We start from the raw sequence: 15,169 nt of genomic DNA, 5'->3' as shown, positions 1-15,169 counted from the left end.
TTTAAAGTCTATAAATGCTATATATGTTGATAATTTACGCAATTTACGTGTTTCTATGACAGTAGTCAAAGTAGAAATATGGTCTATAGTATTTCGTCCCTTTCTGAAACCATTTTTAGTACGGTGACAATTAAGGTAAATTTAAAAATTTAATGCACCGAAATACCTCACGGCTAATTTTGGTCTTATTTTGAAGATAAATATAATACCCTTCTAGTAAGGCATGTCGTAGAATGCCAAAGTGGTGCAGATTTTTGATAATTGCGATTAAAGGTCAAAAGGGGGGATTTTAAAAAATTGCAAATTTTAGACATTTTGGACAATTTCTCGGTAGTCTCTCATGTTAACTGAGATTTTTTTTCGATGGAAGCATGCGCTTAGAATGCTCCACAAATACAGCTAGTCATATTTATGTCTGATTACTAGATATTAGTGATACGTACCCTCGCTTGCAACATGTACGAAAATGAAACAAATATCTTTATTTACGGAAATTATCGACAAAAAATATTCATGATTAAGATTTAGCTTTGCAATAATATATAGCCACATATAAAGATATTTTTGGGAAAGTTTTGTTAAAATACCATAAAGAACAGAGGAGAAATAGGAACTGTAAAGTTTACACTTTGTCCATGGTGTTATGGAAAAAAATGATGAAATTCTTTTCTGATTATTTAGACTTAAAAGGATGTAAGAACTATAAAAATGAGACCTCATGTTCATGAAACTATAGTACATGAAGTTTGTTTTTATTTTAATAAATAAATCGGTACTAGACCAATTGCACATCGATAAGATGTGTCCCCCCTTTTTTTTTAAATTTTATATAAAACAATAACAGACAAGGTTGTCGTTTGTTGATTTGGTTAATAAATGTTTCTCGTTTCTCGTTTTTATATAGCTTATACCATTGCATTGGTTTAACACTATTCAATTTTTTGGAGCCCTTACTGTTCGGTGCGAGCCAAGGCTGCGTTTTGAAGACCGTACTTTGGCCTTTAAGGGTTAAATGACCTTCGTGTCTCATTGGAACTAATACCATATCTTCTTATAGCTATAAACAATGAAATATATAGCAAACTTGAAAGCCCGATATGTATGTGAATAAATATTCACATGGATATTACGCTTCAAAAGTTGCTGTCAATGTATAATTATAATATACTTTCCCTAGACATCAATATGCACATCAATTTGAAAAGGTAACGGAATACTAGAAAAAAAAAGAGGATGTCATTGTATGGCGCCGACAATACTTGTGAGTTTATTCAGATCACCATGTACTGATTGACCATTAATTGCTTCTGGGATCATTTGATCCGCGGTGAACACGGGGAAGTGATTTTCACTGCAAAATATGTGTCAATATAAGAACCAGTTAGAATGACAAATTTTTATACATGCATGTTTTTCCCGACCCCTTGTTATTGTCTTCTTTTGCCAATTTCGATTGTACAAGACATATCGCATCCAGCTGTAAGAGCGTACGGTAACCTATAGTTGTAAATGACTGTGTATTTTTTTGTCTTTTGTGGCGAATTGGCAATCCAATACCACAATTATTTTTTTATGGTTTTAAAGCAGTCATTGGCCAAATCCCAATTACTGTTGTACCATTTTACATAAAGACTTTGGACAATACCAATACCATATTTTTTTATCAGGGTAGTACACTCAGCCTAAGTATACATTTAGGTTCAGTATCAAAACGAGAGTGCATTGTAATCATTATTCATTTGAACCAGGCAAAATATTTACAAGAGAGGTTCGAATTCATTGTAAAGATAGAAATCATTTGAAATCTCGAACGATCATAAACAGCTTTTCACATAATTTTTTTCACAAATTGCAATATCTGTAAACAAATGTAAATGGTACAAACTATACGACAACGAACATGTTTTTTTCTTTCTTTCGCTAACAGATCATCCTGTAGACTTAATAAAGTAGACATGCTGTACAGTAGTATTTGAAAAGCAACATCATGTCCCGATTAATTTAAAACATCAGAAGCAAATGAATTTTTAAAATTTCATCAAATAGTTAACAATGTATGCTGAATGTTGAAGCGGCTTGTCCTTGAAGTTATGTATTACGAGTAAACTGTCCATTAGATGACCTGCCTGATAATTTGCGTCATTTAAAAGTAAACAATATTGGCACGCTCAAATGACTCAACATACCTTAATTGCTTAGCTTGTTGTATGCATTTTGTCTCTAATAGACATTTTATACCAGGCCAGTTATTGTAATATGCCATGAAGCGTGTTTTAACGAAAGTTGATTCATCGTTTCATGCATGTTTTTTTCTGAGAATCTCTCTCACTAATTCAAATGCATGATCATGTTTTCTTCTTGAACATGTAAAGGCTTAATAACATGATCTAAGCTACTTTACCCGTTCTTATTAAGGGGGTCTCATTAGGGGTTCTGATCCAGGATCCCGCTTACTGTTTTGTCAGTTTCCTGTATCCCGCTTCATTACACTATATACGTAAGCAATTCTCTTTTTAATGTAAATTCCCGTGTCCAGCTAGACTTTCTCGTTTTCAAGGTACAATAATTTGACTTTCACGTGTCACGCTTAGGTAGCACTCCACAGTTAGGTGTGTAGTTTCGCATTTTGGCCCCTGTGGATTTTTCAAATATGAGAGCTAGTGTGCAATACAATTCATTTTTGGATAGCTGAGTATTAAAATAGCCTTTGTATTGGGTTTATATGAACATCAAGGTTATGTAATGTAGGTAATATAGGCTGTTTTCTGTATGACAGTCCGTATTTGCATGTCCATACCATACATTGGTCCGGCAATTATTGCAATGTTTTTTTCCAACTTTTTATCGCACGAACTTTGTGATTGGATTTTACGAAAAAATGAGGCGAAAGACACCCATTTTTTATTTGATCATTAGGAAGATTTAAGAAAACAGTTTCTAAAAAGGTATCACTCAAAGGCATTGAAATTCTAGTTTGATCCAAATTTTGGGGGGATATATGACATGTTCACCCCCCTTTTTACAATATTTTATGGTAAAAAAATGCAGAATGTTGCCATGGATACACATAAAAGGAATTAATTTTCATCCTTTTAACTTTTGTAAATTGAATCTATGAAAGATACTGATTACATACATATGCACATGTACAACATAAACAGTTAGGTTAATGTATTAGAAATCCAGGAATAGGAGATGATAAAACATTTGGGGGCTCATTTTTAATTTTATTTTCTAACTGTGGAGTGCTACCTTACTTAAAATCGGCAATCCCGCGTCACGCTTAGACCCAATGAGACCCACTATTGAATGGAATTCGCACCGACAATAATTTTCCGGAATTTTTCAGATGTGTTCCAATGTGGTTGAAAATTGGTATTTTCGAAAAACAAGAATAAAAGCACCTCAAAAGTTATTAAAACTTAGCATCTGTATTTATTCAAGCACATCGACACAACTATTGATACAAATATATATTCTTTTTTTATAAAACTTAAGAAAATGCATATTTAATTCATTGCATTTCATATGATCGGGGTAAATAGGAAAAGGGAACGTTACATGAATCATTGAGGTGAAAATTGAGTAGTAATACTGCTATGTGATGAGTTTTATAAAAATGCTCGTAAAAGTTGATTTTTATGTTCAATCAAACTTGTATGTATCAAAACTTCTTAAGTATTGGTTGTTCCACTATATTTTGTGAAAATTTACTATTGGTGATATTTATAAGAAATGTAATAGACTTTGACAGACGGTAAGATTGACAAAAATGTTACATAATTTGAAAATCGTACAATTAACTCAATTTATATGCTCGTATGATATTAAAGTTTGATGTGAAATAAAAGCTGTCACATCACTCTTTCATCTGATACCAAATATGTTCATGATATCTCCATTCCGGAATTTATTATAAGCGTTCTCGTGTTTGAAAATGAAAAAGAAAAAAATCAGAAAATCTCACTTTTAAACAATTTTACAACAAACTGCACCGTGGGAAAACTCTACGACAGGGCTAAAATGAAAGTATAATGTTTACTCTATCTTCATGTGAATTTTCAGCCGTGAGGTATTCCGGTGCATTAAACTCCTTAACTAAGCGACTTTTCCTGATTTGTCACTCCACTATTTGTTCATCATGAAGAAAATTAGGTTCATCAAGTTTAACAGTAAGACGAGAGTTTAATACACCACAGTAAAGTTTATAAGATACAGGAGCCAAAGTTATTCCACGGTATGCCATAGGGTCTCTTGGATCTGCAGTAGAGCTCTTTGGAATCGGAGTAATGATACCTTTCGACCATAAAGCAGGTATCTTACCAGAGTTAAAGCAAATATTAAAAATTAGAGTTAAAGCTAACAATGCAGTTTGATTCTTATAAAGTTCAACCGTAATTTCATCACAGCCAGGCGATTTACCATTTTTTGAAGACAACAGTACAAAATACACTTCTTCATATGATATAAAGCTATCAAGATAATCATCATACACATTTTCATTACTATGAATATATTCAACACTATTATGATTATTTCTATATAACATATTAGAAAATTCACATTTCAATTTATCTAACACTACATTTTTATCACATGATACTTACTCATCACATAATTTCACTTCCATTGGGAAAACTTCGGCGTTCACTACCAACTCCTATTTTACCAATTTTCCTCCAAAACTCCTTTATTAAATCTTTTTGTAAGGAATACCAATATTTTCGTTTAGGACTTTGAACGGCCTTATCGAATATCCTACGTTTATTCACAAATATATGTCGCAACTCGCGTTTTTTACGCTTAATTTTATATTTAATCCACACTTTTTCGGCTTTACACACTTCATTCCACAATAAAGTAAGCTCCGCATTCCATCATTCTCTTTTACACCTTCTTCTTTTATTAATTATATTAAATCCATTTGATAGAACAATATTTTTAGCCGGTAATTTATTACACATTTCGGTTTTACCGATTTTCACAAAATTTTCCTACATATAATCAATATTACTTTGATCGGCAATGGAATTTTCTAAAAAACGAATGGCATTATCAATTTCAGCGATAGTAGATTCTTGACACAACCCATCTTCCGGTTAATTTCTTGTATCATATTTTTTCTTTGTCACAGACGTTCCTCTTGTCTGTGTATTTATACAGCAATTTGAGTCAACATTCAAGGTAAAATCCCAAGTTAGTAATGAATGATCGGGCATAGCTTTCTTCAAGTCGTATTTTCCCAATGTATGAATTTGTTCAACTATTGAACTTGTTCTGATTACATTAAAATTGTTGAAATAATTAAATTATCCAAATGTTCATATGGCAAAACACAAAAATCCACCACACTCATTCCTCTAGTAGATACAAATGTAACTTGAAATCATTATGTAAAGTTTTTCGACCATTCAAAATACAGCAATTTACATTTGTTGAAAAGTCACAAAAAATATTTCCATATCCATTATGCTGAAAGTCTACCACATTTCTTTGTGGCAATTTGTCTATTCCTCCAAAAGAGTCCGGTAAATCTGAACAACGACTATTCCAATCACCACAAATATAAAATGGTTTTCCTTGTGGGATTGTGTATATGTTTGTCATTAAAATATCAAAAAAATCATGAATATTCACAGCCCTTGTGGAATTTTCTGGCGGTAAATATATAACACATACATAATAGCAGTTATGTGCAAAGTTTTTATCTTCAAATTGTACCCAGATTATACTGTGTGTGTAGATTTGTATTGTTTCAAACTGTTATGACCTTTTAAAATAAAATGTTGGTGTTTAATCTAAGAATTTCTTTTTTAAACTTATATACTTGTTTTTTACTCAATTGGTAGTATGAAGCTACGAGATATTTTAATTTTTGAAATTGAAGACACAATAAATAAAGCAAACGTAAGTTTCAAATACTTTTAAATAGATTTTTAAGGATAATGTACCCTTGTGTTGATCCCATGCTAAACATAACAAAAATCTCTGTACAAAGGTCTGTGAATTTTCTACAAAAAGACTGATTTTATTTTCACCAAATTCTCTTTTTCTACTAAATACAATAATGAACTATAAATAATAATGCTTTGCAAGAAGTTTCCCCTTGATATATGTACAAAATCATATCTCTATTATTCATTGTCTGTGCTATTTTGATACTATTGCAGTTTGCACATTTCGTAATTGACAGGCCACAGAAGGGGTCATAAACCATACACGAAAAGATAAAATATTGATCTAAGTACTTAATTTGCATCTCTGAACCCCCACCCATGCTTGTTTTTTTAGGAGGGTGTCTATAAATGGTCGATTACAGACAGCCGAGTACGCATTTTACTTTCCAGGCGTGTTTACGTTGATTGTTAAAGTCCTAAAAACGGATAGATGGAATCAAAAATGTTTGATATATCTGGCTTTAGATATAGTTTTTTCTAAATATAAATTAAGGCTACATTTAAATATAATGATACTAAGAATCCACGATATAAAAATATGCAGAAAAAAATGGATGAAGTGAAATATCTTAGTAAGGAGTCACTACAACATAGATGATGTGTTTGACACACAAAACTTAAAAGATTAGTGATATTACAAATATTAAAATAAAAGTGTATTTTAGCTGGGTATTTTTTCCATTTACTCATTTTCAATTATAATTAAGGCACATTTGATTTTAATTCATAAACATATTTAAATATAGAAAAGTAGGACACATTGTTCACCTCCTCCCCCGTAATTCTTTATCAAAAAGAAAAATTATGAAATGAAAAAGCTAAGAAATCTTAGTTTTGTTAGCGTTTTCTAGGTTATCTCGTCTTCATTCTCTGACATATTCTAGTCTGCCCTTTCATAAAATAGTAATTTTTTATAGTGCTCTATCGAAATTTCGAAAAAAATACCTGATAATCGTTCAAACAAAAAAATTAAGTTGAAAAAATCTTATATTACAGATACAGAAAGTGATTCTTAATAGCTATAAGATACATTTTTCTTTTTAAATACAACATTTAAATCTTACGGGAAACTATTCCAAACAAACCCGCAGTACTATTGTCATTCTTATAGTCAGCACTCAATTGTTAACAAACAAATATGTTTTAAGCTGCTAAAGACATATGATTCAAACATACTTCCTTTGGTTTCTTATGGAAATTTGTCCATTTACAACTAACATACCACATCCACGGTGGGTATGGTTGTCCTGCGAGAGAACGTACTGTGCTGGTGATTCGGTCCTGACGGGTGCTGGTGATCAATGAAAAAATGTAAACAAAGACGAAAATGATGATTTTTGACGTTTTCATTCATAAATAATGGAAGAAAACAGTTGAGATTTTTCAATATCGTTTCTTATGGGTTCATGTATAAACCATTAAAAAAATGACCCTCTAAACTGTTTCAGTAAGCGTAACACAAAAATGCTCATTTTCAGAAAATCTCGAACTGAAAAAATAAAACCAAAATGCTCATAGAGTCCGCTTTCTATACCACAATCCACACGACAAAACAATTTTGTGAAAAAACATTGCAATTTATTAAAATTTAGCATTATCTCAATTTATTCATGTCCTGATACTGTGCTGGTGGATCCTGTCATTGTGCTGGTGGGTCCTGATACGGTGCTGGTGATTTTGGATAAGAAGTTGGTCATATTTGAAACAAATGTTACAAAATCAATAAAATTAGCCAGATAATTGTTGCCAACAGGATCTATGACTCCTATTTTAGCTCTTGTGCATCCATTTGGCTGTTTAATATGTGTTTTCAAATGATCTGAACTTGTATTACATAATAACATAAAAGGGTAACATCTTTCGTCCAATATCAGATAACAATATATAGTATCTAAAATAAGTTAAAAATTCCACAATACTATATAATTCATTTTATGTGTCAATTTGTTCGAAAAAAGTCGAAAAGAAGAGACATTTTTAATGTCATGATTATATGTCGCTTTCTAGATCTATGCTTAGCATTTATTTCAGATGACATGGACTCCTCACCCTGATGACCCTTCTGCCTTTAATAACTTTATCCGTATACATAGAGTAATAGATAAACAAAAGGCTGCATGCAACACGTATTTTTGTATTTAAAATGATTCGTTGTAACGAGAATATTTGTGGTGAATGGAAACTGTGTGTGTCACAATCTTAAATTGCTTATAAATGTTGCTGGAACCAGTTTCGTTATCTGATCTGAATTTTCTGAAATGTGCAAGGTAGATAGACATTTTGATTTTTTCTAACTCGGTAATGAACCATTGTGTTGATCCCATGCTAAACATAACAAAAATCTCTGTACAAAGGTTTGCGAATTTTTTACAAAAATAGTGATTTTATTTTCACTAAATTCTCTTTTTCTACTAAATACAATAATGAACTATAAATAATAATGCTAAAAATTAAAAATGCAAGAAGTTTCCCCTTGATATATGTACAAAATTATATCTCTATTATTCATTGTCTGTGCTGTTTTGAAACTATTGCAGTTTGCACATTTCGGAATTGACAGGCCACAGGAGGGGTCATAAACCGTACACGAAAAGATAAACTATTGATATAAGCACTTAATTTGCATCTTTGAACCCCCATCCCGGCTTGTTTTTTTAGGAGCCTGGGATGTCTAAAAATGGTCAATTACAGACAGCCGAGTACGCATTTTACTTTCCAGGCGTGTTATTGTTGATTGTTAAAATCCTGAAAACGGATAGATGTTTGATATATCTGGCTTTAGATTCAGTTTTTTTAAATATGAATTAAGGCTACATTTAATATAATAATTCTATGATTTCACAACATAAAAAAATGCAGAAAAAAATGAATGAAGTGAAATATCTTAGTAAGGAGTCATTACTACAGAGATGGTGTGTTTGACACACAAAACTTAAAAGCTTAGTGATATTACCAATATCAAAATAAAAGTGTATTTTAGTTGGGTATTTTTTTCCATTTACTCATTTTCAATTATAATCAAGGCACATTTTATTTTTGTTCATGAAAAATATTTATATATGGAAAAGAAGGACACATTGTTCACTTCCTCCCCCGTAATTCTTTATCAAAAATATTTATTTTGAAATGAAAAAAAGCTAAGAAATCTTAATCTTATTAGTGTTCTCTATGTTATCTCGTCTTCATTCTCTGACATATTCTAGCCTGCCCTTTCATAAAATAGTGTTCTATCGAACTTTCAAAAAAAAAAAACCAACCTGATAACAGTTTAGACAAAAAAAAAATTGTTGGAAAAGCTTACAGCAAGTGATTCTTAATAGCTATAAGATACATTTTTCTTTTACAATACAACTTTTAAATCTTACGGGAAACTATTCCAAGCTTTCACTGTAACCTCGCTCTAACTTATCCCCCCCACCCCACCCCCCACCCCCCCAAAAAAGAACACCAAACAAACAAACCCGCAATACTATTGTCATTCTTATAGTCAGCACTCAATTGTTCACAAACAAATGTGGTTTAAGCTGCTAAAGACATGATTCAAACGCTCAGAAAGTTCTTTGTTCTATATTTTTGCTCTCCATTTTTATGCAAAACCTTTTTTTTTTATGGGTTATTGTTGAAGGTCGTACGATGGCGTATGGTTGTTAACACACACTTCCTTTGTTTTCTTATGGAAATTTGTCCATTGACAACAAACATACCACATCATCTACTTTATATAAGTATTGTATAAATTACAACGTATTTTGGTGGACTTGCAAAATGATCGTAATCCCGAAAATCATAAACATATTTTATTATCTTAAAAGGGGGCAAGAAGGGTTCCATTAACAGGCCAATAAATAAGATTACTGTTAGTTTAAAAAAAATATATTTAAAAAAGGTGTATTTTTTCTCTCATAATAACAGTGAACAGATTCACAACAATGTCAATTTCAGGAAAGCAGACAACAGCTAATAAGTCAATAACAGTACAGTATCAATGATCTTGAATATATGCCACTTTTAACTAAAATGTAAAAGAACAGAACCAGGACATAGGAGCACAGAACCAGGACCGTTTTTCTTATCACCAGCACAGCGTCAGGACAATTCCGTTTAACGAACTTGCACGACTTTTGCAATATAATATTGTTGTAATATACTTTGCATGGTACTTATGAAACATCAGAGAAAAATTAAGCAACAAAACAGTCGTTTTATTGCCGTTCTGATACAATGTAAACAAACCCACCAGCACAGAACCAGGACCCACCAGCACCCGTCAGGACCAAATCACCAGCACAGTACGTTCTCTCGCAGGACAACCATACCCACCGTGACATCATCTACTTTATATAAGTATTGTATAAATTACAACGTATTTTGGTGATCTTGCAAATTGATCGTAATCCCGAAAATCGTAAACATATTTTTTTAACTTTAAAGGGGCAAGAAGGGTTCCATTTACAGGCCATAAAATAAGATAGCAGTTAATTTAAAAAAAAAAGTTTTTTTTTTTTCTCTCATAATAACAGTAAACAGATTCACAACAATGTCAATTTCAAAAAAGCAGAAAACAGTTAATTAGTCAATAACAGTACAGATCAATGATCTTGAATATATGCTACGTTTAACTAAAATATAAAGGCACAGAACCAGGACATAGGAGCACAGAACCAGAACTGTTTTTCCTATCGCCACCACAGCGTCAGGACAATTCCGTATAACGAACTTTCAATATAATATTGTTGTAATATACTTTGCATGGTACTTATGACGCATCAGAGAATAATTAAGCAACAAAACAGTCGTTTCATTGCCGTTCTGATACAATGTAAACAAACCCACCAGCACAGAATCAGGACCCACCAGCACCTGACAGGACCAAATCACCAGCACAGAACGTTCTCTCGCAGGACAACCATACCCACCGTGCTTGATATATTTCGCCTTTCTTTCATTAGCTTAAGTTTATACGTAAGTGTAATTACGTTAGAGACGACATCAAAAGATCAATGGAGGATACAAAAAACTTAAATTAAATAGTTTGGGGGTGGGGTAAACTGCTGCAAGTTTTGTTTATCCGACATTGATTTTACATATATCCATATTGGACAATCATTTTTTTCTTAAATTCAGTTAAGATGTGGTAGAGGTCAGTGAAAAAAAAATATTTGAATTAACTTTTTTTATCCTTCATTGAACTTTTGATGTCGTCCATTAGAATGTGTTTGTACATTAAATATGAATGGATCATATATATTTTTAACAGGATTTGGCGTTACCTATATCAGATGGGGAAGAAAAGGTTGTCCTGATGGTGCTGAACTAGTATATACAGGTATAGTTGAATGTATTATGATATCAAGATGCACCCTTGACTTTATTTTTACTTTTTACTTTGAAAAGACTAAATTTTGGCTTTAAAACGTCGCATTTTATTTATTTTTCAATAATTTGATTTTGGATGTAACGGGTCTTCTGATTGGCTGACGTTATTTTGTTATGAGCCAATAGATATAATTTAGTCAAGCGACCGTGACGTCATCAACGTTTTTTCTTGGTTTTCTACGGTTTAAAATGGAATTTAGAATTAAATTAGAAGAAATGACTGTAATATTTTTTTTTGTCTATTCAAAAATAACAGAAAAAATAACAGAAGAAATATGGTGCACACTGTTAAATAACCCGCTACGCTGATTTTTATAGTTCGATCATATGTTGTACTGATATACTACTGTCCCAGGTTATGGGGAGGTTGGGATCCCGCTTACTTGTTTAACGCCGCCACATTATGTATGTATGTGCCTGTCTTAAGTCAGGAGCCTGTAATTCAGGGATTTTCGTTTGTTTGTGAGTTACATATTTGTTTTTCGTTCATTTTTCAATATAAATAAGGCCGTTAGTTTTCTCGTTTGAATTGTTTTACATTGTCATTTCGGGGACTCTTATAGCTGAATTTCTAGTATAAATCAATAAAATTGTATAGTTTTGTTTATAAAAATCCTATACGCACGAATGTGACAAGATTTGGGCTTGCTTTAAAGTGTTATAAGTTTTGCATTATAAAATTCAGCTCACATGATGTCTTGTTATTATAAAAAGAACGTAAAATTGGTCAAGACAAAACTCAACAAATGTTCACTGACGAAGACCTACCAGAAATAAATTGCATACTGTGGCAAGATTGATACATCAAATGCGAATTTCATTTTTCTTCATTCATATCTGTTTAATTTGTCTTTTGTGTATGATTATTTTCATTTACATTTCTGTGCAGGCCAAGCTGGTGGTAACAAATACAATAATGAAGGCGGTGGTGTTAATAATCTTTGTCTTCCAAATGATCCAGAAAATGGAGAACACCAGCTATACGACAATTCTCAGGTTCATGGTGCTGAATATTATATAAATTCAGATAGGAAACCACATGGAATGTCGGACAATTTGAGATATAAAGAGGTGCCATGTGTTGTCTGCTACAGGAAGCAGAGGTCTTCTATACTTATAGTCCCTGGTAAATATGCGTGCCATTATAGAATTATGAGAAAAAATCATTCGAAAGCTTATTGAATAACAACAACAGTGTTAATAGATATAGGAAGATGTGGTGTGAGTGCCAATGAGACAACTCTCCATCCAAACAACAATTCAAAAATTAAACCATTATAGGTTAAAGTACGGCCTTCAACACATTTTTCTGATATAAAATACGTCATATATGATAAAAAGAACATATTCTTCCTACTTTACATTTATACTAACGGATTCAGTTAACATAGATCTTTCTTCTGATGCTCTTATAATTTGCAGTAGCTACTAGGCCATCACAAGTGCGGTTTCATAGTTATACAACCTGTTGGGAATGCTGTTTTGGAACTTTGCTGTCTTATGCGACAGTATTCAACAGACAGATATGGTTTACTTAGCTAGCTTTTGTAAAATCGACCACGCTTTCGTATTCAAGTTCCGTCTTATTTTTTTCTCGTTCAAATCATTTTTCATCATGTGGGTAGCAACAGGCTGTGCAGGTTTAATGTGTGTTGAAAATTGGTTACTTTTACGGTCTAGAAAAGTAAAGCAGATGGTGTGTTGCACAAATTGAATGTCCATCCTCAGCGCTGTCTAAATCATGTGTTGTTCGTTGAAGTTTGTTCTTTATTGTACGTCTATTTTCTCAGAGGAGTTGGGTGTTAATGGTTGGTGTTATCTGTTGTACTGTATTATACTTTTGATAATCATTGCTTTCCTTTTTATAGTATATTGTACAGAAAAAAGAAAAAGTACAAAAATACTAGGAAAATTCAAAACGGAAAGTCCCTAATCAAATGGCAAAATCAAATGATAAAACACAAAGAATGGACAACAACTGTCATATTCCTGACTAGGTTCAGGAATTTTCAAATGTACAAGATGATGGATTTAACCGGGTTTTATAGTGCCAAACCTCTCACTTGTATGACAGTGAGCATCAAATTCCATTATATCTAAAACGATGTGTGAACAAAACAGATATGATAGGCAAAATAGTCACGATATGGATACAGCAGTCATCATTGTGTTCCAGTATCAAAACAAACAAATATTTTATCACCAATGTTTGCCTCGTTGTAAACGTGAAAAAAATGTGCTAGTATATTCCCCATTTAAAAGAAAAAGATATATTGCTGTTATATTGTTTTAATGAAGATCAATTCACTAAGGTGAAGTTTGATTCAATAATACTGACGTATTTCTATAGTTTATTAAAATACGGGGATATGATTTAACTTTGGATTTAAAACGTCTTCTGATTGGCTAAAAGTATAATTTTGTCTATCAGCTCATAGACATAATTGTGTCTTCTGACTATGAAGTCATCTACTTTTTGTCGTGATTTAATTCTTCCAAATGAAATTTAGATATAGATACTAAGGGATAATTGTAATAAATCTTCTGTATATATTGTTGAAGTTATTTTTTCATAGACGGAACAATAAGCCTTTCCTTAAACAAAATCACAAATACATATAGTTTGTCTTTTATTTGTTGTACTGTTTGTGACAAATTTTAACCTTTACGATTCGAGCGTCAACAATGAGTATTTTGTAGAAAAAACGCGCGTCTGGCATACAAAATTGTAATTCAGGTATCCATGAGGAGATTTTTATCAACATTGAAGAGTACGAAAAGACATGAACAGAAGACATTTTATATTCGAATCAAACTATTTAAAAGCCTATATAAAGAACGAAGTTGAAAAGAAGAGATAAAAATGATGAATGATTTTGCCAAATACAATTAAGATAATGTATTCCTGTGGTATATAATCCTTAGTATTTTGACTAAATAAATTGTCTATGGCCCGATACAAACCAATAGACAAATTGTCAGGAATAAAGTTATTAACGGTACCTACTTCACTGCAACCGGATGCGAATTTGTTATAATTATTTGAATAACAGTGTGATATGCTAAGCAATTCTTTAACCATTCAACGTACGTCCTAAAGTAATTTTGAGGACTTTCACAATATAAGAATTATCATCTACCGATATATCTCTAGCTATCTACATATATTTTCATATACTTACAGGCAGAAAAACCTGCTATAAAGACTGGAATGTTGAATATGAAGGATACTTAATGGCCAATCATTACATCCAAAAAAGGACTAATTACGCATGTATTGATGTAAATGCCGAACCATTCGACAGTAGATCATCCCATGAAAGTAATAGTGTTCTCTTCTATCCAATAAGAACCAGCTGTGGTAGTTTGAGATGTCCCCCATACACCGAAGCGGCAGACGTTTATTGTGTGGTATGCACCAAGTAAAATGACTATCATTAGACTGCAGAGTTTCAAATATATTTTAAATAAAAGCATGACGTACGTTTCTACCTTATATATATTATGTAACATGTCTATTTTAATGATTTAGCTGTTAATCTTGTCTCTAAGTTGAAGAATTGAAGGATGTGGTATATGTTTTACTCATTGTTGAAGGCCATACAGTGGACCTATATTTGTTAACTTCTATAGATGTCATTTGGTCGCTTGTAATGAGTTGACTCATTGGCAATAATACCACATCATCTCATTATTTTAATTAGTGTTGTCAATGGTTAACCGGTTAACCGGTTACTCGGTCGAACGACCGAATACCGAATACCAAAAACGCTAACCGGTTAACCGGACTTTTTTCAATTTTGATAGATTTGATTTAAATCTGTATTGAAATCATA

At 32.1% G+C, this 15,169-nt stretch overlaps 1 protein-coding gene across 1 annotated transcript in view; it reads left to right on the top strand.

The window, feature by feature from the left end:
* LOC134684364 (short-chain collagen C4-like) overlaps nucleotides 1–14,759 on the top strand; it is a 32,105-nt gene extending 17,346 nt beyond the window's left edge. The window contains exons 2-4 of the mRNA XM_063543651.1: nucleotides 11,215–11,283; nucleotides 12,223–12,459; nucleotides 14,518–14,759. Of these exons, the coding sequence (XP_063399721.1) occupies nucleotides 11,215–11,283; nucleotides 12,223–12,459; nucleotides 14,518–14,759 (548 nt within the window). The remainder of the gene's footprint in view (nucleotides 1–11,214; nucleotides 11,284–12,222; nucleotides 12,460–14,517) is intronic.
* The last annotated feature ends 410 nt before the right edge of the window (nucleotides 14,760–15,169 follow it).

This window comes from Mytilus trossulus, chromosome 9 (genome assembly GCF_036588685.1).
Source record: "Mytilus trossulus isolate FHL-02 chromosome 9, PNRI_Mtr1.1.1.hap1, whole genome shotgun sequence".
Classification (NCBI taxonomy): Eukaryota; Metazoa; Mollusca; class Bivalvia; order Mytilida; family Mytilidae; genus Mytilus; species Mytilus trossulus.
The sequence above is the reverse complement of the archived record's forward strand: the minus strand, read 5'-3'. Positions and strand labels throughout refer to the sequence as shown.